This window comes from Crocuta crocuta, unplaced genomic scaffold (genome assembly GCF_008692635.1).
Source record: "Crocuta crocuta isolate KB4526 unplaced genomic scaffold, BGI_CrCroc_1.0 scaffold32, whole genome shotgun sequence".
NCBI lineage: Eukaryota > Metazoa > Chordata > Mammalia > Carnivora > Hyaenidae > Crocuta > Crocuta crocuta.
This window is the reverse complement of record NW_027529424.1, coordinates 448,225-474,799: the sequence shown is the minus strand read 5'-3', so window position 1 is coordinate 474,799 and position 26,575 is coordinate 448,225. Positions and strand designations below refer to the sequence as shown.

Sequence of the window (26,575 nt, the reverse complement as noted above, 5' to 3'; positions counted from 1 at the left end):
AGTATGGAAATAAATGGACAACTCCCCTCCATTTTCTGTGTACCCATGTATAGGATGATACTTCTTGAATTGTACTCCCTCACTGATTTGAATTTAATGCATAGGCTACACTTATTTCTCATGTCTCAAACACTGGACACTGGCCTATAGATGCTCAGTAAACATCCATTTATTGGATATTGTGTGCAGGATTTAATGGAGGCATTTCACTTTCATGAAACTGACAAACCATAGAGTAATCCAAGGAACGTGTTGCCTTAAAAATCTTTAAGAACCTCAGAATTCTCTAAGAACAACGCAGTCAGTAATGTGTATCTGATAGATTCTAGCAAGGCCAGATTTCTACATGCTGTTTCCAAACTGAGGTGGCTGGGATTTTTGTTCCATTTGGGCTAGGTGCTGAGGTGTTTGGGGTTTTGTGCCTCTAGTAGGAGTGCGAGTCCTGGAAGCTTTGCAGCCCTTGTCACCTGTGAGGACCCTCATGTTTACCCTATGCTCCGTGACTGACAAGCTGTGTATCTCCAGTCCCACCCTTTGGAGGCAAAAGACGGGAGTGAGAAGGAGGTGATTCTCATAAGCTCCCTGGAGCTGTTGATGCTGGTGAGCTAGCTCTGTTGGAGGATTCTGGAGAAGGTGGTGTTCAGAATGAACCTTGAAGGGTGAGAAAGCTAGGCAGACGGGGACAAGATAGTGCACATTCAGAAAGGAGGAGAGAAGGGTATTTGGGGGCAGGGCGGACAGGTAGAAATGGGATAGGAATTAGAGAAAGTCTAGGTGGTAAAGAATTTTCCTATGAGCCAAGGAATTTATTCTGTTCAGAAAGTCCCATTCAAATGAGAGTTATGATTGGGTTTGTGTTTTAGGGGCAGGTGGTACATGAGGCAAGAATGGAGGGAGAGTGGGAAGCAAGGGGGTGACGAGGGCTTGTTGCAAGAGTCCAAGTGGGAGGCGAGGAGGCTCTGAACTGAGGCCATGGGGATGGAGAGAGGAAGACAGAGTTTAGGGCAGGTCAGGAAGCAGAATGGGATAGTTCTGTCTCCAATGGGCAAATTGGAGGTCCTGCTGAAAAAGAGGATTGGGGGGAGCCCCTTTGGCTTGGGGAACTGAGTGGATGGGCATGGCATTACTGAGATTGGGAATTCTAGAGAAGCACATTCTGGGGGTCATGGAGACAGGGTCTTGGGCATGTTGGGACTGGGACTGCTATCAGATATCCAGATGAACATACATGCTGCACCCTTTGGGTCCAGAGCACAGCAGGGATGGCTAAGATGGCAGGAGGCACATAGGAATGGCTGGGGTTACGATCTTGCAAACCATTTCCCTGAAAGAGCGAAGTTGGTGGGGGAGGGGTGGGGCCCGAGGATGGAACCCAGAGGCACAGAGGTGTCTGAGGATGGGTGGAGAAGAAGCCCAAGAACAATTCTAAGAAGGCGCAGGCCGACAGGCTGGAAGAGAACCAGGGGAGAAGGTTTCTGGGGGAGGCCAAGGGATGGGACTCTTGCAGGAAGTGCTTAATAGAATCCTGTGCAGAAGAGGGTTTGAAAGGTAAGGTTTCTGTAAGCAGAGCAGGGAAAGGACGAGAAGAAAGCCTGGAGGGGAGGAGATGGGGTGGTCCCTACCAGAGTGGCAGGGGCCCAGGATGAGGACGGCAAGGACATTCTTAGGCAGAGGAGAAATTATATTTCAGCGCTAACGGATACAGATTTTTCCTATGCAAAGTGGAAATTATGATCGCAACACAGGATGTTGGCATTTTGCACTTTCAAATTCCTAATCAGAAATGGGATTCAGCAAGTTGTTTTTAACTAAACAAAAACTGTAGGAGGTCTTATTTAACTTTTGATTTTAGAATAAACTTTGTATAATCACTTTCTATCCAGGACTGTTTTGACTTGAGGACATGGGGGAGGCAGAGTATTTGCATTTTCAAACCAATAAGAGACAAAGAGAATAAAGCATGAGTTCACAAGGTCAGACATGGAAGTCAAGAACTGCCTCGCTGTCATCTGCAAGTAATAAGTTTCTATGATACTCAGAACTTCAAAATCATCTTGCCTTAAAAATCTCTGATGAGAAAGAACAGGAGGGGGCCAAACCTAACCCTGCAACAGAAGTGCATATAATTTTCAAAGGAATTTTAGTTACTGATCTCTGCTGCCTCCGTGAACTCATGAGACATACACTAAAATGGAAATTGATTTTTCTAAATTGTTGGTTCCCGTAGGTCTGGACATTGATTCTCTGGAGGGTGTTCGCATTGGTACTGCGAATTAGAATTCTATAGATGCCAGTCATTGTTTTTCTTTTTAAGAAATTAAATTATAAATTTTAAATATATTATTAAATTATAAATTATTTTTATTTATAAATTTAATTTAATTTATAAATTATTTATTTATACAAAACATTGTATTAGTTTGAGGTGTACAACAGAATGATTTGATATTTGTATATCTTGTGAAATGACTGCCACAATAGTGAAATGCTCGCCGTCATCACAGATAGTTACAATTTTTTTAATGATAACCTTTAAGATCTCTCTTAGCAACTGTCACATATGTGATACATTATTCTTAGTTGTGGTCACCTTTCTGTACGTCACATCCCCAGGACTTAAATCATTGTTTTCTGGTCTTTTCTTCCTCCTGGAAGCTTTCTTAATAATATGCAAAATTGTGTTATTTTGTCCTAAGCTGAATAGCATTGTCAATTTCCCTACTCTTAGGTTTTGAAAAACATGACCGTGCCGTTAAAATTTATAGGGACTTAGGGGCACCTGGGTGGCTCAGTCGGTTAAGTATCTGACTTCAGCTCAGGTCATGACCTCATGGTTCCTGAGTTTGAGCCCCACATTGGGCTCTCTGCTGTCAGTGTAGAGTCTGCTTCGGATCCTCTGTACCCCTTTCTCCCTGCACCTCCCCAACTTGTGTTTTCTCTATGTAAGAGTTAAAAAATTTATAGGGACTTGAATCATAATCTGCCAATGGCTTTTTGCCAGGTGGCTTCAGGTACTTCTATTATCATAAACATTCCTCCCTTGATTTAAGTTTAACTGAATAAGTCAGACTTGCTCATTATATTTTTCTGTCCATTTCCACATTTGAAACTTTTTATGAATGTTAGAACGTGTTCAAGACATACGTTAAAATTGTTTTAGCCTTTTAAAAAATGTTTTTATTTATTTTGAGAGAGAAAGAGAGTGAGAGAGAGCAGGAGAGCACAAGAGCAGGGGAGGGGCGAAGGGAGGAGAGAGAGCGAATCCCTAGTCTCTGTGCTGTCAGTGCATGGTCTTACAAACCCCGAGATGATGACCTGAGCCAAAATCAAGAGTCAGATGCTTAACTGACTGAGCCACCCAGGCGCCCCACATTTTAGCCTCTTTTAAGTGTAGAGTTTGGTGGTATTAACACTGACCTTGGAAGGAGTGAGAGAACAGAACAGAAAATCCTGACTCTTGAGCACTCTCTCAGGTTTGCAAAGGGCTGACTGAGCTTGAGACAGATCCACAATAGCCCTCAGTGTTAAGGCATTGCAGGAGTTTTGGCCCAGGAGATCAGAAGGCCCCCTTCTCATCTCTTCTGGACGAGCAGATGAGTGTGAGATGGAGGGGCCCATTTGACTTCCCAGGACCAGCTGCCCATAGGCCCCTTTACTCTTGTGCTCCATGTCTGGGGACAGGCTCACAGAGGCAGCAACATTCCCCGCTATGGTTTACATTTTCGTCATTAGTTCTCTAACATGGCCTGCATGGCAGGTTTAGAAGGGTGAAAACACTCTAATGCAAATACTCCTTTGTCTCCATGGAAAAGTGACTGTCATGCCTCACAACATGTAGGGCCAAAGCATGGCAGGCCTACCTGAGCATTGACCGATAAGGAGGAACAGTAGTTGAAGTTAAAAACATCTGTGTTTGGGAGTTCTGTCCGATACACCCTTTCCTCTCCAATCTGCCCGCACTGAGAGAACTCACCAGGATTTTCGCGGGGCTCTGTCTGTGGGGCTCCGGCACACGCACGTCTCTCTTCCTGACAAGATGAGGAATGGTCGAGTTCCGCAGAAAGGCGCTCAGCTCAGGGGTGTCCTCTGGGGGGGTGGCAGGCTGCAAAGAGAAAGCAAGAGATGGCACGTCCATCTCATAAATGCTTGCCACGTTTCCATCAGCATTGAACATCATCACCCTCAATTGGCTATGAGTCACATGAGAAATCAGACCTGTTCTGATTTACCAGCAGTGTGTTCAACAGCAAAATGAACTGCGCTGACAAGGACCAAGGCTTCCCATTCTCCAATGATGGGAACTCCTGGAGGATGGGGAATGCATTCCTGGAAAATTTATCTCATAAGCGTCCAATTTTTAGCAGAAGTGATTTCTCCATAAGGGAGTGACTTTTTAAGCATGAGTCATTTTCTTGTTACTTTACTCTCACCATATATTGGGGCTGGTGAAACTCAGGAACCTTCTGTGTGGTGAGACGGATCCCGAGGTGGCAGGAGAGTGAAGCACTGGCCATGGGGAAACAGCATGATGTGGTCAAGGACCCAACTTTGGCAAGTCTGAGCCCCATACTCCTAAAGTCGTAAGATGCTCCCTCCAGAGTGAATCGTGTTCTAATAAAAATGACTTTTCCAAAGCATGCCACACAAATTTTGTGCTGTGAGTGGGCTTGTTTTCGGCCCTGAGTTTGTTTTGTGACTGTTCTAGAACTTATGATTCTTATCTGAGGCTCCATGCTGGGTACATCTGATAGCTGAATAAATATTTTGAAAGTTCCAATAAATCTCACACAATATCCTATTAAAACTCTTCATTTTAAACCAACTGAATATAGAAGGATAATTTTCTGTCCACCCCCACCAAGTTCCCCAAACACATGTTTTTCTTTTTAGTCCCAGAAGAATAATAGTATGCTCATTTCTGTGGGATGAATAAAGATAGTCTTATATTGTAGATGTAGGGTGCACCACAAAAGATCAAATAAGAGTGCTGTGTGTTGTAAGAACCTAGAGAAATCTAGTGGATAAACAGAAAGATAGAGTCCAGACTCCTTAGTATGCCATGAATAGCCTACTTCTCCAGCCTCATTTCTTACCAAGAGACCTTCACATCCTGCTCTGCAATGCGCAGAGCCTCTGTCCACTCGTGATGCACACCAGGCTGATTCCCCAGCCCCTGTTTGATATTCCACATGATGGCTCCATTCCCCATCAGCAGCCATCAAGCTGGAGAGTAACTGTCTTTGACCAGTTGCCTAATGAGATGATGTAAAATGATAAGCATAGAGTCACATATAACATCCAAGGAAATATCAGGAAGCAGGGAGAGGAAGAAGATCCAGGGAGGAAAAGGAAGATGGGGGGAAGTCAGATATAAGAGACAATCCAAGAAAATGTGACTGTAGGGAAGCCCAAGGAAAAGAAAGTTGCAAAAATAAAGGAGTGACAGCGTCAAATCCTGCCGCCGAGTAAAGAATTAGGACTAAGAGGAGCCATTAAGTTTGTCATGTAAGAAATTATGGACATATGATCTAGCAGTTCCCTCTGCTAGAAGAAAAGGAAAACGCTAGCTTGAAAAGATGTATGCAGCTCTGTGTTCACTGAGGCACTACTTATAGTAGCCAAGATACAGAAGCAACCTAAGTGTCTACTGACAGATGAATGAATAAAGATGTGGAGCGCGCATGCGTGCGTGCACACACACACACACAAACAAACACACACACATTATCCAAACATAAAAAAAAAAAAGAAAAGAAAATCCTGCCATTTGTAAAAACATGGATGACCTCATGGACATTATGTTAAGTGAGCTAGGACAAAGAAAGAGAAATACTATGTGGAATCTAAAAAATAAAAATACAAAAAAAAAAAGACCATCAAAACCCCCCCAAAACCCAAACCAAACCTCTAACTCATAGACACAGAGAAGAGGTTGGTGACTGCACAGTTGGGGGACTGGGGAGAGGGGTAAAATGGGTGAAAGTGGCCAGAAAGTACAAGCTTCCAGTTATAAAATAAATAAGTCCTAGGGATGGAAAGTACAGCCTAGAGACTACCATGAGTAACACGGCGTTGTATATTATTCCTGCAGTGGGAGTAGTAGCAGTAGGAGTAGGGGTAAAATAATAGCCCACAGAGAAGAAAACGCTTCAATGTTCTGTGTGGTTGCATCAGATGCAGCTTGTGTTCGGACAGAAAGCACGTTTGTGGTGACCCATGGTGCGTCATCCTTTACAAATACTTAGGAGTGGTCTCTCAGCAAAACACAGGGCTCACTCTGAGCCAGAGAATGAACGAGATCCACAGCAGGGGTTGATAAAACACGCTTCTTTCTTTTAGTAATATTGTTTTACGGAGAGAGGAATGTCCCTCCTAAACACCACACTGAGAAAGTCTTCGAATGGCTTACAAACCAGTGTCCTCAAGTGGCATTCCAGAAATTGTTTCAGAATACAAAACAAAACAAAACCCCCAAAAAACAAAATGAACAAAACCCAAAAAACAAGGGAGAAGTTATCCAAGAAATGTAAACAACAGGTACAGCCTATTTTAGATGAACTTTTTTGGAGCCTGATTCACAATCCATTGTGAACCCACAGGTCATGTGTTTCCTTAATCTGAAATCTGTAGCAGTGAGGGCCTCTTGGCACCCCTCTTAGGCAGACATTCGGTTCAGAATACAATTTGCTAAGTGCTCTAAGCAGCTGGTGATAAACATTCAAGTATCTTCTTCAGAACAAATGTGAACATTGCTCCTTTCTGTAATAAGGAAATGATTGTTAGTAAATACGGTTCTTTCCCCAGCTGCTACTCAGATTTTGACTCCAACAGGAGTTTTCTATTTTTGTGACTCTTCACCAAACTCTTCACTCTGGGCTAGGTTTAAATTTATGAATTAAAGGAATACTGGATAGCTGGATTGTGCAAGACAGTTGGAAATGCAGCTTTTGAAGAAAACAGTTGAAATTAGATTAAGGGCTTTTTGAACCCAAACAAACACAACTCATGGCATGCTATCTTCTTCTTGTTCGTGATTTGTCTTTGCCTGTCGGGCATTCCTAGTTCACCAAATATGGTGGACTTTCTCTCTTGTAACTCTTTGTCTATAATTAAGTCAAAGTAGACACAGACCCAGAAGGTCAGTCTACCATGTTGTTTCCTTTAAGACATAACTGTTAATGATTGTCAGGAGAGGGGAAAAAAAAAAGAACACTTTTTTTTTTTAACATTCTGAAAAGTTCATGCAAAGAATGACTAAAAGAATCAATTCACTCCATTGGTGATTTTGAAGCTTTTCTTAGTTGGGGGACATGGTTTTACATTTTAAAATTTACAGGAGGAACTGAAGACCAGTGTAAAGAGAAGATAAAGCAGGGGCCCCTGGGTGGCATTGAGCATCCGACCTTGGCTTAGGTCATGATCTCGCAGTTCCTGAGTTCCAGCCCCACATCAGGCTCACTGCTGTCAGCCTGTCAGCTCAGAGCCTGTTTTGGATCCTCTGTCCCCCCTCTCTTGTGTTCTCTCAAAAGTAAGTAAGCATTAAAAGAGAGAGAGAGAGAGAGAGAGAAGATAAGGCAAAGAGAAATTGACCCTGGAGAGTGTATTCCCTTTGGTGACTGAAAATCAGACCTATAGGCACTGTTAAAAATAAAAGGTGGGGCACCTGGGTGGCTCAGTTGGTTAAGCATCTGACTCTGGCTCAGGTCATGATCTCACATTTGTGAATTCGAGCCCCACATGGGACTCTGTGCTGACAGCTCAGAGCCCACTTCTGATCCTCTCTCTCCCTCTCTCTCTGCCCCTGCCTTGCTCATACTCTCTCTCTCTGAAAAATAAATAAACATTATAAAAAAATTAACAAAAGATGAATGAAATTTTTCTATCAGGGGAAACATGAAAGAGAGAGAGGAGAGAACACAAGTGGGTTGAGAGCTGTAACCAGTGTCCCTGCTTTCTGAATAAATAAGAAGCAGTAAGTAAATGGAGGCAGTAAGGAAGGAAAACATTCTCTTAAGGGTAAGACAGAACTGCAAATTCACCAAGCCAGGCCACAGTCTGCGTGCTCACTGCTTTAAAAAAAAAAAAAAGAAAGAAAGAAAAACGAACAACTCGTTGAAGAACTCTAATCCTTGGCGAATGGCCTCTGTGTTTCTGGGTCCATGTTTGTACTGTCTGGTTCTAATTTGGGCTTCCTGTGAGAATGGTCTCTTTCCAGACAGGTGTAACCTCCTGCCTTCTATGGCTCAAAGTCCATGCTTTGGGCAACACTGGCTTTCTCTCTTGCCATCACCCTAGTCCAGCCTCTGTCAGATCTTTGGTGCCTCTGGCTTCTTTCTTGTGCTGGGGCCCAGAAGAATGTGGTGCCCTGATCTTAGCCCAGGTTGAATTCCGGCAGCTTGCTTCTCCGCCCTCTCCTACCCCGCTGGGTATGGTCTGACATCATGCAGCCATTTTGTTCAGTTGTCACACTTGGCCGCTGGTGATGAAATCTTGCCAATTAAAAAAAAAAAAATCCCTTAATCTTTATGTAACTCTGGTTCCTAAATAATGTTTGCTTTTTCAGCTACATCTTATCAAGGGATCATAGCTTGTCTGGAGGACTCTCTAAATCCCAGGATAAAGTCCACCAAAATAAGATAATGGATAGTTTGAAATCATTCTTTGACCGCCTTTAGAATGGTTAAGAAATGCCATATCCAACTGTAAAAATTTATTTCAAGAAGGATCTGGAATGAATTAGATGTAATGGATTGGTCAGGAATGCTGCAGACAGTTGAGCGTTCCACAATGTTTTAGACGGTACAATGTGAAGAGATTGCCACGTTAAAATCCTCTGTCTCTGAAGCCCAAAGGCAGAACCTTCATGGCTATCTGCTTATGCCCCTAAGTTCTTAGAAGACTGAGACATGAACTTGATGAAGAGAAACCATCATAGGAGGAACAGAAAACCAAAGACAGCAACCATTTCACCTGGTGGCAGAAGTGAAAGCAGAAGTGAATATACCCCAGGCAATGGTACCCTCTGGGGCACCATGAGGGGCCATGTGGCTCAGTCACTTTTCCTGAACCCCATCACCTGCACAAGCTCCCATTTCCCTTCACACTTGGGTGTTTGAACAGCATCAACAAAGCAGGTGAAGTGAATGCCCACGAAGCCTGATATGAGGCAAGTATTTAAAAAACAACTCACAAACTTCTAGAGACATCGAGCTGTGTCCTTGCCTGCACCCCACACCCCTTACATTTAGTCACTGATGCTCTGTATTTGGGCAACGGGTATGGTGGGTGTGAGTGAGAACTTCTGCCCATTGTCTCCCTTGACCAAAGGCGGTCTGCTCTTCAAACCTTGGGGACATTTGGGCCACTTGGTGGGATAACTAAACTGTACCGGTCACTGTTTTGAAGACTGAATCCTGTGCAGACCTTATCGGACTTTGAGGTTTATGTGAGGAGACTCACATTTGGAATGCACATTCAATTTACAGATGGGTTATATTTCAGAATATTTTAGACTAGATGTTTGGCACTCAAAATGCATTTCTCTTTAGAAACAATCTTTTAAATAGTGGTTCAGTTCTCAGTCCAGCCCACAAAAAAAAAAAAAAAAAAGAAAAAACCCTTACTTTATCTACAAGTATGGCTTTGATGAGTAAAACTATGTATTTGCAATAAAAAATAAAACCAGGGAGGTTGCCATAGGAGTAATTGTTTTAAAAAACAGAAAAAAAATCCCCATTGTGTTAAATACATATTCAATGCTATTAGGTTTACTTAGGCAGAAATGAGGAATTATTTTGGAAATGTTATAGAGATTCTGCAGGGGATATCTGGGGAATTTCAAAGGGCGCTGGTGGTATTGGCTCCTTGGAACGGATGGGCTAGAAAATGTTTCTAAGGAAATCTGGACAGTTTCTTTACCATTAGCACATTTCCTTAGACATTTGTGGAAATTGCAAAAAGGCAGTGAAGAAGGGAGCTACCTTCAGTGGTTAAGTGGGAAAAAATGAGAATATATACAGAAGCAGGAAATGGACAAAAAGGCATTTGTGACCCAGAGGGAAAGGGGTTTTGCTGAGGGGAAATCAGGTGAATGGCTGGTGAGGCAAACATGGCAGGGAACTAGGAAACCCTCCAGAGGATACCTGAGAAAGTTGATGTGGGGGCTTTCCTTCTGACGGGCTTTGGCTGGCCTGGGATATTTGGTGGCTTGTCCAGTGGGGACCAGAGCATCCTCAGAAAGAACTTGTTGAAAATGAACTGCTCATAGATGCTGATGTTTTAGAAGGCACTCAATAATTATTGCTGTTTATAAAGAAGTTGTAAATTTCAGTCAGTAAAGCATCCTACTCATTTTTTTTAAATGTTTATTTTCGAGAGAGAGAGACAGAACACGAGCAAGGGAGGAACAGAGAGAGAGGGAGTCATGATCTGAAGCAGGCTCCAAGCTCCAAGCTGTCAGCACAGAGCCCAATGCAGGGCTCCAACTCTCAAGCCATGAGATCATGATCTGAGATGAAGTCAGACACTCAACCGACAGAGCCACCCAGGCGCCCAAGCATCCTACTCTTGATTTCCACTCAGGTCATGATCTCACAGTTCCTGAGACTGAGCCCTGCATTGGGCTCAGCACTGAGCATGGAGCCTGCTTGGGATTCTCTCTCTCTCTCTCTCTCTCTCTCTCTGCCCTTCCCCTGCTCAAGCTCTTTCTCTCTTGCACACATGCTCTCTGTCTCAAAATAAATATATAAACTTAAAAAAAAAAGAAATCGTAAAACCAAATCATAAGGCATTTTACCTTAGGGGGTTAATGAGATTGATTATTGATTACTAGGATTTAATTTTTGCCTATATGAATGTACTTTGACTGCCTGTTCCCTTTGCTACACCTACTCTTTCTCTGCTTCCTAAAGAATGAAGTTAAAGTATAGATATTTTTTAAAATATCTACATTAAAAAATAGCAATTAGCTTTGATGCAAGAATCTGAAATTGATACCTAAGTTAAAAAAATTTTCCAGACCTTTTCTAGATCTAATAAATAATTTGTTCTTTATTAATTTCCAACTTGTATTTAAGACAGAGAAAAGACTGTTTAGCTCTGTATTATCTAGGAAGAAATAAATTGCAAAGTAAATTTATAGTGACTTATTTAAATTATTGAATATCTTAAGAAGAAAATAACTTCCAAGTACTCTCAATTATTGATAGCTTAATTAATTTTTAAAATCTATTTACCGATAAAAGCCTTTTTAGACTGTCTGGATTATATGTGCGCTACATATAGGTAAAGGTACTTGGAGGACTTGAATGTAAAAACATTTCAAGTTTTTCATCATTCCAAATTTCAAGAATTCATGAATTGTTATCACTTCTTATTTTGGGGAGCCATTCCTTCACCTTGTACTCAAATCTTCTTATATTCAGTTACCACAAATTGAGAGTTTTATAAAAGGAGCATAATTAAGTTGCATTTAAAAAATTACTAGCCTTAGATTTTTAAAAGATGTTTATTTATTCATTTTGAGAGAGAGAGAGAAGGAGAGAGAGCATGCTTGAATGGGGAAGGAGCAGATAGAGCGGGGGAGAGAGAGAGAGAGAGAGAGAGAGAGAATCCCAAGATCTTAGGCAGGCTCTGTGCTATCAGCATAAAGCCTGACTTGGGGCTTGATCTCACGAAGCATGAGATGATGACCTGAGCTGAAATTGAGAGTCAGATGCTTAACTGACTGAGCCACCCAGGTGGCTCAAGTTTTAATCAAAGTCTATACTTTAAAGAATATCTGTGTAGCAGGGAATGTAGGTGCAGGAATCTGACAACACTAAAGACAGATTATCTATTGGTAATTTTCCAGTCACTGCAAATTATTGTTAAATTGCAAGAAAAAAGAATTCACAACCAACATGGTGCACATCACACAAGCTACATAAAATATACAAACGTATATAAATAGTGTCATATATAAACCAAATATTACACTCAAGAGTTTAGAAACCTTCCCCATGATCATGTGTTCCAAGAATCCATGACTGAAGTAGAGAACCCGTTAACTACAGCACATGACATGTGAAAGCTTGAATTGCTTAAATGTTATACCTTATTAACATTTGAAGATGTCACTTTATAGTAAGCCACTGTCCTTGAAGACATTAAAAATCATCTCAATCAAAAGCCAAGAGAGAGGAAATTGGAAAAAAAAAAAACCCAGGGAGGCAGTATTTTAAATAATTTTGTGGCATACAAGTGGCCTTATTTATTATTTCCCCTTGAAGAAGGAGATATGTTGCCCTATAAGCCTTTTAATGCTGAACCCCTTTTACTCTTCCTCTCTTGGAACAGAAAGCACATTGGGTTGAAGAAGAAAGCCTTCCATAACTGGCCACATCTCAGTGCTACCTGTTAGAGTAGAGGCAGACCCGCACTCCAAATGGTTGAGCTAGTATTTCATGAAGCACCGTTTCTAATAGCGACACTGTCTCCCTGAGCGTCTAGACAATATGCATTCTTAAAATGAAGTTCTCTTTGGAGGATAACATCTGGTTAAAAAGGGTTCCCCCCCCCCTCCATTCACATGCGGCATTTTCAAGGGTCTATGCTAATTATGTTCTTTTCGTCCCAGAAGAAACTTAAAGCCAGATTTGGATCTTAATCTGAATGAGATCAGCTCCTTGGACATTTGAGCTCCCAGCGTGGATGTCAGGTGGGGGTTGCAAAGGGGGAGAGTTTCAGGGCCCCCTCAGACCCTGCCTCTGAACAGACCCCCAAGTGATTGGCTCTGCTTAAGAATTGGAGAAACCCTGCTCTAGGCTTCTCTGTAAGCTGCACTGAAGAATAGGGTCCAGAAATTTCCAGTCTGGGGGTTCTCAGGGCCCTGGATGGCCTTTGGCAAATTATCGCATTTTACTACCTGCTATTGGCAACATCTGGAGAAGCCCATTTTGGCAAAGAGCCTTATATCTTTTGGCAATATACCAAAAGGACTCTAAAAATAGCATTTGGTACGAATTCTCCGAAACATGACATGTCTACTTACGATTTTGGTTTGGTTGTGCTGCTAGTCAAACCATCTGCAAAAGGTACACATTAAAATAGGCTAAATAAATGACAGGTTGCCATGAATGATAGAGCCAAGAGAAATGTAAGTTTTCGAAGAGTGACAGTTTAAGTTAGGTCTGGCATTTTAGCCATAAAACAGAAAGAAAAGGCTGGATAGATTATCACTGAAAGAACTTACTCTTAGAGTTATTTTGCTTAAAAAAAAAAAAGTGATAGTTTTAATTCTTTTCTTCTTTACCATAAAAAATGAACAGAGCAGCTTAGTTAGACCAGGTTCTTACCTTTATATCTTGTGGGTTGATGTCAGGATTTGTTTGACACCGCAGAGGTCCGAGAGTCTGAATATGAAAAATGTAGAGGAGAAATTCGTCCCGGGCGGAGAATGGCCAGCCCACCTCCAGGAGAGTGTCACTGATGGTACTTGGTCCAATATTGTGCAGCTACAAGCAAGGGACACATCAAATGATGGCACAGCACAAAACAGGAAGATGAAACCAAACCCCACATACTTTGTGCCCATTCTAAAGAAGCATGTATTTTTGCTTTTAATGCACCTGGGCTATGATAGCGGCTCTACGAATACAATCTCTGTCAGCAGGAGGAGCTCTGAAAGCAAGAAGTGCTGGTGCTCAGAGAAGAATCTTGCATTTTATGAAGCTCTAAGGGCAGATTTCCTTAGGAAAGACCACATTAACTGGGTCTGATAGTGCTATTCACCTTAAATGTACATTCATTTCATCGCAGTGCTAGAAATGCAATTTTAATTATATGCTTTCAAAACCTAGTTATTCTCTCTTTACATTGAAATCTGCCTTTTCCCTGACTACCGACTTGTCAATTGTAACCATATGCAGCGCACTCTCTTTCACCCTCTGGAAAAATGGTTATCCGTCAAATGCCAAAGACAGTCCAGGCTCACCACAGTTCACTGCCAGTGCGCATTTCTGTTTGAATCACGGAATCTCAAAGAACAGCTGGGCTCCTTCTGTTTGAATCAGTGAATCTCAAAGAAAGGCCACATCTCATAAAAAGATGAGCATTTTCAATACATGAATCCTGTACTTACCGGACACAAAAAGCAGCTTGAGAAGTTCACTAAATGTATTTCAATTTCTTGTGGTTTTGAAAGTTCACTTCAAAGTTAACAGGAAACTTTTCCCTCTTTTTTTTTTTTCTCACAGTTCTGATCATTATAATGATCAATAAAGCAATTTATAATTGGTTTTGCTTATTAGGTTGTTCATTTAATTCACATCATCTAAGCAAGATGATATTTACTGATAACAGTATAATTTGAGACATGAGAATAGCATGGAAGAAACATGTGATGATTGCTTTGTCACCTTGGGTTATTACCCTAAAATCTTATGATCCGTTTCTGCTAAGATTAGAAGCAGGGCTTCCCTGAGAATGATTGAGTTTGAATATGGTTACAGACTTTAAAGTTTCACCCTTCTTAAGGAGAAACTGGTGCTTACAAGGTTTCATCAATTATTTGACAGCATTTTTTTTTTTCCAGCAGTGTTCTTAATCTGAGTGGCCTTGGGGACTGTGTTATCATCTTGCTATCAAGAGAGCTTAGGGCAAAGCTTTGATGCAGCTGTGGACACGGCTGATCGTGAACCACAGGTTGGGCAGATGACAAGAGGTTTTCGTGTTGACGCTGTGCAGGAGTTGATGCTTCTTTCCCACGTATGTAAACAGCTCATCAGTTTTGAAATGGCTTCATTGTTAACCTTAGAGAGTGCTATTCATGTCCCTCGTAGCTTAAGATGAAAGTCACAGTCAGGATTATTAGGTCAGTGGAGTTACACAGGAAATGGATAGAGAGCATTAAATAAAAAGGGAGCTCAAACAGAAGATGGCTTGGAGCATTGTTTGTACCAAAATTCTATTCCCAATCCTTTGACAATGAACAGGAATAACTACTCTCCACTAACAGTATTTGCTTTATTAAAAAAAAAAAAAAAAGGACAACTACAGAACTAGCTCTNGGAGACAGAATCTGAAGCAGACTGCAGGCTCTGAGCTGTCAGCACAGAGCCCGATGTGGGGCTGGAACTCACAGACTGAAGGATCATGACCTGAGCCAAAGTCAGGACGCTTAACTGACTGAGCCACCCAGGCGCCCCTAAGGAATTTATGTTTCAGTTGATGTGTCAGCAAAGCTCTTCCCTTTCACAATTTAACACTTGAAGTCGGAAAAGATCATCAGGGCTTTTTCATGAGCTTCTGGTTTCCTTGCAGAAAATATTTTTCTAGTTAATGGGCTATTTCAAATCTCAGAATAAGTTATTCATATACGTGTGTGTGTATATATATATATATACACACACACCTATATATACATGGGTTTTCATATATACATACACACACACAAATATATATGGGTTTTTTGTACAATAGTGAATAAGGATATTTGAACATGTGGGAAGAGGCAAAATACAGTCTAAGGAGCTAGTCATTTTCATGGTTAGGCTGTTTAAACATTAAAAGAAGAGGAAATAAGGAAGATTTAAAAGAGAGCAATAGGGGCGCCTGGGTGGCTCAGTCGGTTAAGCATCTGACTTCGGCTCAGGTCATGATCTTGCGGTTCGTGGGTTTGAGCCCTGCGTCGGGCTCTGTGCTGACAGCTCAGAGCCTGGAGCCTGCTACACATTCTGTGTCTCCCTCTCTCTCTGACCCTCCCCCGCTTGTGCTCTTGTCTTTGTCTCTCTCTCAAAACTAGAAACATTAAAAAAAATTATAATAAAAGAATAGTACAAGATAAAATATTCTCACTGTATAGTGGCTCTCACCACTAAAAAGTGGTGACTCGTACAGTCCCCCCACTGCAATATGACAGCAGTATGCAAAGCCCAGATGTTGGAGCGGTGTCTTTCAGAACGTTACGAAGAGTTTATCGGCAAAGAGCATAAGCGTAAACTCCTAAACACAGCTTTAAGATAGGTAAAAGCTACCTCATAAATATGTTCCACCAGTGGTCCAACTCCCTCTTCTTTGTGGGGCTCCTCTTCCGGTTCCCAGTTATGAATGGGCAGAACAATCTGCGGAGGGTGGGACACTCTGAAACATGGAATGTTTTGTTATTTGCTGCTGGTGACACAGGTAAAGAAGGCTTCACTAGCGGACAGTACACTAACAGCAACAGGAAAAAGTGGCCCGCAATTTATTTAAACAGATATTGCCCAAATGGAAAAAAAAAAATCCCTGGAAGTGATGTCCAGCAAAAGAGCTAAAGAAATAGAAAAGGATCTAAAACATCTTCCAAAGCTTCTTACTAGTCTCTAGCTCAGAGATGGACTATTTTATAGCATCTCATCCTTTGGGCACTAGGGGGCAGAGCGGAGAGCATTCCTGAGTTAAGATGGGTAATTAAACTTATACACATATAAATGTATACATCTATCTATAGGTCCTGTATAAGTGTATGAGTGTTTGTGGGGGTGTGTGTATGCACAAGATATAAATCCCTGCTTCAAGCCATACCAAGAAATGGGACTTTTTTTGTGGATAAAAATCTGGAATTCTGTGCAGTGTGTTAAACATTGCGTTGTGAAGAAATGTAGTTTTTAATTAAATATCAGAGTAGAGAAGCAGCCACTTGTATATTCCTCCTTCTGAGATTTCTTTCACTCTCCATTAATGCAGCCATACCTCCCCCAAGACTAGGCCCGGAGCCAAAATAAAGCCTGATGGAATTCTAGAGTTGTATTCTAGATAGATAACTCAAGGGTAAGAGACAGAGAGAGAGTTAAATGATGCAGTTATGTAAGTAGGATATTAACTTGATTCATGGATATTTTTTTGCCTGCCATTTACACTTAGAGAGCACTGGGTGAATACAGTATAATACCTGACATTATTCTACAGTAAAAGCTGGTTACAAACCAAGTTGTTATTTTTATGTAAGCTTAAAAAGGGGAATTCCCAAAAGAACAATGATTTTCTAGCAATTTTTAGGCAAAGTATGTTTAAAAGAATTCCTAGGCCTTTAGTTAAAAGTAACTTGAACAGAAAATCCCTCTTTTGGGAATCAGTTGTCTTAAATGCCTTTTTAAACGCATTAGTAATTAACACAGCCTGTAGCAACTTCAAACAGCTATCTTTATTTTCCACTCTGAGTCATCTCTTTCTAAAGCAGAAAGCAAAATTTATTGGGCTAACTAATGACCCAAGGGCAAGTAATTTAATTTCTGTGTGTCCCTATTTCCTCATATGAAAAATTATGATAAACTCTTTGGGTTGTATACCACAAATGATTGGAAAACGTCTCAAATGCTCTTGGTCAAAGTTAATTTGGCTGCATTGTCTTCTAGGGGTGGGTGGAAGAAGTAAGTATATTTTTTAAACTGACAACCCACAGAAATTCTACTAAGTTATAAAATCCCTTGCTTTCATCAACAAAAAGTACAGGGTGCAGTCTTGCTGGGCTGATACCTCAATGTTCCCTACCCTTACACTGGTTTGCTGGTATGTCATGATCCCCCTTCTGACTTGATGTGATTAATTCATGTTCAGACCAAACATGTACAGAACATAGAAGGTCCCTTTGATTTGAGTGAAGCCCAGAGAGTTTGGGCTTCTTTTCCTGTGGAGTCTTTACAACATAACCACCCAAAGCTTTACTTTGCTCTTTCCTTAGCAACAGAGAAACCTGTGGCGACTGCATGCACCACATCCATTGTGAGGCTCTAGGGAAAACTTTTTTTTTTTTTGGCATAGAGAACAAGTATAGGACAAGAAGTATAGAACAAGTATGAGCATCTTTTCTCTGAAAAATTGTGCTCCTATGGTCATCAGTCCTGTAGGCCTGGTCTTAAATATTCCCATACCACAGAATCATAAATACTTAGAACTTGACAGGTACTATGGGGACGGTGTGTTCAAAACCCCTTATTTTATACATGAAAGGAAAATTGATGTTCAGAAAAGTAGAGGTTAGTTGCAGGTGAAGACTAGAGCTCTGGTTTATTCACTACCATCCATTGTATTTCCAATATACAGTTGACCCTTGAAAAACAGATTTGGACTGTTTATAGGGGCCCATTTATATGCGGACTTTTTCCATATATTAGATACAGTACTAGAAATGTTTTTTTCTCTTCCTAATGATTTTTTGGTAATATTTTATTTACTTTATTATCTGCATACAGTATATAATGCATATACAATATATTTGTTAATCAACTGCTTATGTTATTGGTAAGGCTTACTGTCAACAGGAAGCTACTAGTAGTTCAGCTTTGGGGGAATCAAAAGTTACATGAGCAGGGGGTTGGAGCCCATAACTCCTGTGTTGTTCAGAGGTCAATTGTGTTATACACCACAGGGGCCACTAAGCAGCAATGATTTTAGTAAGGACAACTTAAAGAAACTTCCTGCCCCATTTCTGTAACAAAATCAAATAGAAATCTTTTAAGGAAACAAATAATCTATTATAGGGCATGGCAAAATCATTCAAAACGTATGGCTCACAAAATTCAGTTATCTACACTCTAAGATTTTTTCAAATCTGGGGAAGCCCTGCCAAAAAAATGACTCTCTAAAGATTCCAAATAAATAAGTGAAACGTTCATGGTTTCCAAAGTTATTTTTTTTAAGAAGGAAGAAAGGATGTAATCAACTATTAGCCTAAGATAAACAGCCCTAACAGCCCTTACTGAATAATGCTCACATTCTAAGATGGAGGACAGACATACCAGTAATACAAAGATGGGGACCCCAATGGTAATACTAGACATTAGGAAAGGACTAGGGAAGCAAGGAATTAGGTTTTTGATAAGTTAAAGTCTATATGCTATTGGGTGTTCAAATCTGATGCTGTGGTAGTATGGTAGGAACCCTATTTGCAACATCCTATTTTCAAACACCATTAGTCCTAAATAGCAGACTACTGTTTACTGTGTGGAGCAATGATAGCTCTACCCATGATAGCCAGTGTCCATACAGACCATGGTTGTTTGTGACTGCAGTGTCCCTTAATCAGACCCACTCAATCCTAATTATATTTCAAAGGACATTATTTTATTATTCTTTGTGAGCTCAGTACTTGTGGTGCTGCCTCTTGTGGCCAGATTTACTTCTTACAAACTCTATGCTAAAGTAATCCTTTGTACCAACAAATGACATGTAAATCTGCTGAAAGACATTGTTGACACCATCTGGCTTTAAAATGAGTAGAACAATTCTCAGTATTTGTTTTCCCCCTTAAAAGAAAGAAATCTATTCCAGTTTATTTTTAAAATTATTATAAAACAACACTAAACTAAATTAAGATCTGCTAGAGACCGTGGATGATAAAATATACTGGAATAAAAAGACTGGCCAAAAAAAAAAAGAAAAGAAAGAAAGAAAAAAGATTTTTCTGGAGACTGAGCATGGAAGATTTTCAACACAGTAGCTATTCCTTGAAGAATTAAACATTGGAACCAATATTTTTTCTGAGTATTTGGAATAAAGAGTTTTACTTTGCAAAATGGCTCGAAAGAACTTTAACGCTGTATTAGAGAATAAACTGTGGTCAACTGATGGACATTAATCTAGTGATTAAAAAAATTGCACCCAGATGAGAAACCCAATTTTAATGACTTGTTTCGATTATGGGGTAAAATGAAGAGAAAATTTCCTTCTTTTTTATAACTTAGAAACACTGGTGTCATAAATGATGGCAGAAATGCATTTGTAAATATTTATCTTACAAATTGGATATATAAGAATAAATACAGTTATTTTACACCCTATGCTGCCTTCGACTGAGTTAATGTCTTATGGAATAAAAATAGTTCCCGATTTAAAATTTGTTTTGAAATGAAAAAACAGTTTCAATTTATTTTTGGTTAGCAAAACAAAGAAAAACTAAGCTTAAAGAAGTACACAAAATTTCATAGGTATAAATGTTAAAAATATGTAAAAATAAGATAGTACAAAAATGCTTATTTCTTTTCTGATTTTCTTTAGTGTTTTTCTCCATTAGAAAAACAGGGGAGTTAAGTAAGAAATGCACAAAAATGAAACATCTGGATTAGCTCCAATTATCTATAAATCAAGCTCACTTCATGTGAGTCAACTCATGAATGAAAGAAGAAATCACAAAGGAAATTACAAAACACTGTGACTGAAAACCCAACATATTCACATTTTGGTATGTGCTCAAGCAATTCAGAGAGGAAAATTTACAGCACTAAATGCCTATGTAAGAAGAGAGATCTCCAGTCAGTGATCTAATTTCTACATAGAAGAAGCAGAAAAAAAAAGAGAAAATCCAACCCAAAGTGAGCAGAGGGAAGGAAATATAATAACAAAAGCAAGGGAGAATGGAATAGAAAGCAAACAAACAAAGAGAGAGTTAAAAAAGAAAAATCAGTGAAACAAAAAATCTGGTTCTTTGAAAAGGTCATTAAACTCTAGTCAGAGTGACTGGGGGTGCAGGTGAAGTAGGGGAGTAAAAGACACAAATTGCCAATATGGGGAATGATGAGGTCCTGCATACAATAAAGGGAAAATGAGTGATTATATGAGCCATACATGTAACAACTTAGATGAAACAGACAACTTCCTTGAAAGACAAACTAAATGTTTCCCCTTAAGATCAAGATAGGATTGAAAAACAAGGCAGAGATGTCTTTTTGCACCGTGTCTATTTGATCCTGCCTTGGCACTCCTAGATTGTGCAGTAGGAGAAGAAAAAGAAATAAAAGGCATAACTACGTAGTAAACAAGTTCATCTTTCTCCCGAAGTGTACTGGCCTTTGCCCTCAGCTTCTGAGAAGTAAAGTCTAAGTTTTAGAAATTTTATGCCAGAGAGGAAGAAGTATCTTTGTTTTCTGGGGGTTCTTGGGTCTCACTGGATATTCTAACAATATGATTTAGGGTGGGGGTTGCCCACATCAGAAAGACCCAACAGTGTGATTCAGGGTGGGAGCTTGATCACATAATATCCAACAATCTGGAGACTGAGCTGAATTAAGTGGTCAGTCAATGAATCGATCATGCCTATGTAGTGGATCCCCAATAAAAACTGAACACTGAGGGGCGCTGGGGTGGCTCAGTAGGTTACGTGTCCGACTTCAGCTCAGGTCATGATCTCACAGTTCATGGGTTCAAGACCCACATCGGGCTCTGTGCTGACAGCTCAGAGCCTGGAGCCTGCTTCAGATTCTGTGTCTCCCTCTCTCTCTGCCCTTCCCCCGCTTATGTTCTGTCTCTGTCTCTCAAAATAAAAATAAATACATTAAAAAAAATTTGAAAACAGGGGTGCCTGGGTGGCTTAGTTGGTTAAGCGTCCGACTTTCGCTTAGGTCATGATCTCACGGTTCGTGGGTTCGAGCCCCACGTCGGGCTCTGTGCTGACTGCCAGCTCAGAGCCTGGAGCCTGTTTCAGTCTGTGACTCCCTCTCTCTCTGACCCTCCCCTGCTCACACTGTCTCTCTCTCTGTCTCCTAGAAATAAATAAACATTTAAAAAAAAAAATTGAAAACAAACTGTGAACATGGAGCCTTGGGGAGTTTACTGGGTTGGGGATAATCCATCCATTTTGTTATATACCCATAAGAGGAAAGTAACGTGTCCTGACTCTATGGAAGATAATAGCTGAAGCCTGTGTTTGGTGGCACTGTCCCCAGGCTCCAACTTAGGCACTTCTTTCCTTGGCTAATTTTAATTTTTATCTTTTCCCTGTAATGAACAGTACCCATGAGTATAATAGCTTTCAGTGAGTTCTCTGAATTTTTCTATGTGAATTATTAGACCTGAGGGTGGTTTGGGGAACCACTCAAATCTGCATTTGTTGTCAAAAGTAAGGGTAATCTCTTGGGGCGCCTGGGTGGCTCAGTAGGTTGAGCACCAATCTCGGCTCAGGTTGTGATCTCACTTGCTGGACTCTCCGCTGACACCTCAGACCCTGGAGCCTGCTTCAAATTCTGTGTCTCCCTCTCTGCCCCTCTCCCACTAGTGTTTGGTCTCTCTCTCTCTCAAAAATAAATAAACATTAAAAATTTTTTTAAAGAAGAAGTAAAGGTAATCTCTTGTGGGTACTATTCCCTCAAATTTTGTAGTTGGCTAAACTTTTGCACATACAGATGAGATTAATCAGAAAAAAAATCAAACTTTGTATTCACAGATGACATGGGAATGCTAGAGGAAATTCTAGGAAGTCAACAAACAATAAAGCACCTAGAATTTGTAAGTGACTTTGCCAAGACCTCAGGATACACTGCTTGCATTTGAAGACTTATACATGTAGATCAGTGGAACAGAATGGAAGGTCCGGAAACAGCCTCATAGATGGATAGAGGTGTGAAGCAATTCCTGGAGGAAAGATGGTCTGTCTACCAGTAGCACACCAACAACTGGATATTCTTATTACAAAAGTGAGCCCTGGACCCAACCTCAGACCAGATACAAAAAATAACTTAATCAGAGACCAAAATATAGAATTGCAAAACTTGTAGAAGAAAACAGTAGAAAATCTTGCGACTCTGCAGAAAGCAAAGATTTTTTTTTTTACAAAGGACAAAAAGAGGGAAAACTATAAAATATTTAAAAGTCAGATTTCCTACAAAGTAAAAACTTTTGCTTTTTGAACATCACTGTTAAGAAAATAACAATCCAAACCATACACTGAAAGAAATATTTCAGTAAGAAAATATTTGCAGGACATATATCTGATTTATGATTTTGTATCCAGAATATATAAGGAAGTTTTATAGTTTGATAATAAGATAGACAATAATAAATGGGCAAATTTTTATTTTTAAAATTATTATCATTTTTTAAATTATAAGGTTGGTTTTTTAATGTTTATTTATTTATAAATTTATTTTGAGAGAGAGAGAACGTGTTTGGGGGTAGGGACAGAGAGAGAGGGAGAGAGAGAGAATCCCAAGCAGATTCTGCACTGCCAGCGAGCCTGTGAGATCATGACCTAAGCCAAAATCAAGAGCCAGATGCTCAACTGACTGAATCGCCCAGGCACCCCTGGGCAAAATTTTAAAAGGCACTTCAAAGAAAACCCTAATGGCAAATGAGTTGTGAACAGATGCTCAGTATCACCGGTCATTAGAAAATGCTAATTAAAACTCCTTGAGATTCTTCTCACATACTTACTACAGTGGATAAAAACAAACAAAAAACCAAACCTGAAGCACATGCCTATATGCCCAGGCACAGCTGGAACTCACATCTGCCAGGAGGGGAGGGGGGAAGGGGAGAGGTGGAGGAAGGGGCTGGGGGGGAGGAATGCCAAATGGAAATGGCACAGCCACTTTGAAACACAGGTTGGCAGTTTCTTATAAAGTTAACCATACTCTCGCGATACAACTCAACTCCATCCATGAAAACAGATACCCCAACAAAGACCTGTATGTGAATACCTGTAGCAGGCTTCTTATTTATAGCCCCAAACTTGGAAACAACCCAAATGTTCACCAACCTGTGGATGGATGAACAATTCATAGGACTTCTGTACAGTGGGCTACTTCTCAGCAATAAAAAGAAACAGACCACTGATACATGTACGAACATGGGTGTTTTTTTCAAATGGATTATGCTAAGTGAAAGAAGCCAGATTCAAAAGGCTACATTCTGTAGGAGTAGATTTATATTATTTTTCTGGAAAGACAGTGACAGAAGATACATCAAGGTTGCCAGAGCCTGGGAGCGGGGGCTGGGTTAACTACAAAGGTGCATGAGAAGCTATGTGGGGTGACAACTGTTTTACACTGAATGTCATTTTGGTGTCTTAACGCTTCAAACTGAACACCTAAAAACAAATTTGAGTTTTACTATATATGATTTATACCTCAATAAACCTGACTTAAAAAAACAAACCCCATAAACTGAAAAGATATTTGCAACCTGTGTCATTGATAAAGGGTTAGTGTCTCAACTTTAGAATAGGAAGGAGGGGAGCCTGGTGGCTGAGTGGGTTAAGCATCTGATTTCAGGTCAGGTCGTAATCTCACAGCTTGTGAGTCTGAGCTCTGCATCGGGCTCTCTGCTGTCAGCACAGAGCCAACTTCGGATCTTCTGTCCCCTTCTCTTTCTCTGCCCCTCCACCGCTCATACTCTTTCTCTTTCAAAAGTAAATACACATTAGAAATAAAAGTTTTAAAAACTAGAAAAGGAAAAAGTTCCTATGACTATGGAAAAAAGAGTCTCTTAGTAGAAATATGTCCTAAAATATAAGCAGAAATTACCCAATTTGGGAAGAATGGAGTCAGCAAATGCATGAAAAAACTACTTGGTCTCATTTAGGAATCAGGGAACAGCAAATTGAACCTTCGGTTAGATAGTAATACTCATCCATCAGATTGACTCACAAGGAAAGACTTGACCATTTTGTGAGTTAAGTAAATAGTACCAAACTTTCGCCCATGTCTTGTGGAACGATAATTTGGTATAATTATTTTGAAAAAGTTTGGCCCTATTTAGGAAAGTTCGTGCACACTGTCTGATCCTGAAATTCTGCCGCTAAGCAGGCACCGTTTGGACATTCTTCCCCATGTGTACTGACTGTGAGGTATGCACAAGAACGTCTGTAACAAAGGAAAAAGGAAATACCCAGTATCCAAGACTGGAATGGATAAGCAAGTATGATGTCGTTTGACAATGTTAAACTCTGCTGCAATTAAAATGAACTATAGGCACCTGCCCTAGACTGGGTGAATGTCAAAAACACTCATTTGGGTGAAAAAACTCACAGAAGCATAAACAAAACAAGATTTTGTGTAGCTAAGGTTCAGAGAACTCTCTCATAGGCTGCACAGCATGATCATTCGTAAATATGCACCTGGAGGCAGGCTCCCTGTGGAGGACTGTACCTCCCCACTTCCTAGCCCGGAAGTTCCAAAATTCCCTCACCTGAACAGCAAGGATACTGGTCCACATTAAGATGTGCTAATTGGTTGGGGTAGCACATGGAAGGATCAATCCATGTTAGGTATTATTCTTCTCTAATCCACTAGGTGGCGCCTCACTGGTCCCAGGAGGACAGGCTGGGCTCCACCTCCCCACCTCCCCCTCCTCCACAGAGAGCAGCCTTAGGTTGCGAGTCCTGGAGACAATGGCTCTGAAGGCAGTGGCCCTTGTTACCAACATGGAGGAGTGGGAACCACTCAGGACTATGAGAAGGAAGGGAACTGGAATTGCTGGGGCCCCAAAGACCGTTGAGCCCAGAATACCAGTTGACATTTTTAGACAAGTCCTTGATTGTCCTGAAGGAGTAAGAATTACAATAAAATCAATGAGGTCCACATTTGTGTAAGATAAGAGCTACATGCCCTCCATTTTAAATTTCTTTTCGTCTCGCAGGCGTGGATTTCCCAAGATGGTAGTTCTTCTAAGCCTTTCGCTTGACCACTTTCTTCTGGTCTCTCAACTGATTGTATGGGTACCTTCTTCAAGGAATAGGACACAAGGAAAAAGACATAAAATGGAAATTCCATCCACCCTCACATCTAAGAGTTGGCCATTTGTTAAACTCAAGATGTTGTATGGTGAGGCTGGATTTTCATTATATTTCCAAAGTAATTATTGGAGAAGGGAGACTCTCAGGATATCACCTGTTTGTCTACCTGGCCTCTTATCACTAGTTTTTATAGTCTGATTACTGAACTGTCAGTTTGGGGAATAAAGTAATCTCTTGTTTTGATATCCTCCAAGTCAATTACCATGCAGGGTTTACTCTAGTTTTTAATGGAAAGCTAATGATGGGTAGAGAAGAATGAAAATTTATAACCAAAGTGGATTGTGATTGCTAATGTATTAGGAAAATTCCGTATAGTTTTTCCTAGTGTTTTTCATAACTCTCATATACAGGAAGCTATTATTATAGCATAACTACTACAATGTCTTGATTATTACTTACCCTCTTATTTCTACTTGAGCTACAGCAGTGATGTTGATTTGCAAACTTACAAAATTGCTGTCTGGGTTGTCTTTGTTGGAACTGAAACACAGCAACAATATGATTTCAATATATTTTCTCAGACATGTTACAATATATGATCATAAAAAACATTATATCAAAAGAATAACAAACATTACTAATACAGTCATTCAGAAGACAATGGCATATCCTTTCTACAAAATCACAACCATCTGAAAATGGAAATGCTAAGATTTTCTTTAAGTAAAAATAATGTAACTTTCCATGAGGAGGCATCTTATTTGAAAACACAATAGACATCTAGAAAAGCTAATGCTTTTTTGTTTCAGTGGCTAAACTCAAAAGGCAGCGGGCTGAGTTCATTTTCCCCCTTCTGCCTTGGGCACATTCCTTAACTTCTCTGTGCATCATGTTTATTGCCCACCAAATGGGAAAGGACGGCACAGTGAACTCCTGATTCTCCATGCTAATAATAAAGAGAACTGGCAAGAACAATCCAAGAGCAGCACATAATGGGAAAAGCATTTGCATTTGGCTCTGGAATGCATCATACCATACACTGTTTTGGCAGCAAATTTACCTTCCTTATGGTTTATTTCTGAAGTAATATTTAAATAAGTGTACATTCACTGC

The 26,575-nt window shown here is 40.3% G+C and overlaps 1 protein-coding gene and 1 long non-coding RNA gene across 3 annotated transcripts in view; one reads left to right on the top strand and one right to left on the bottom strand.

The window, feature by feature from the left end:
- ITGA8 (integrin subunit alpha 8) overlaps positions 1 to 26,575 on the bottom strand; it is a 179,922-nt gene that overhangs the window by 19,726 nt on the left and 133,621 nt on the right. For both annotated transcript variants that reach the window (XM_077758434.1, XM_077758435.1), the window contains 4 exons: positions 25,922 to 26,002; positions 16,014 to 16,119; positions 13,335 to 13,493; positions 3,974 to 4,102 (listed from right to left, as the gene is read on the bottom strand). In XM_077758434.1, the coding sequence (XP_077614560.1) occupies positions 3,974 to 4,102; positions 13,335 to 13,493; positions 16,014 to 16,119; positions 25,922 to 26,002 (475 nt within the window). The remainder of the gene's footprint in view (positions 1 to 3,973; positions 4,103 to 13,334; positions 13,494 to 16,013; positions 16,120 to 25,921; positions 26,003 to 26,575) is intronic.
- LOC144226957 (uncharacterized) overlaps positions 1 to 26,575 on the top strand; it is a 142,591-nt gene that overhangs the window by 110,845 nt on the left and 5,171 nt on the right. The gene's annotated exons all lie outside the window — the stretch shown is intronic.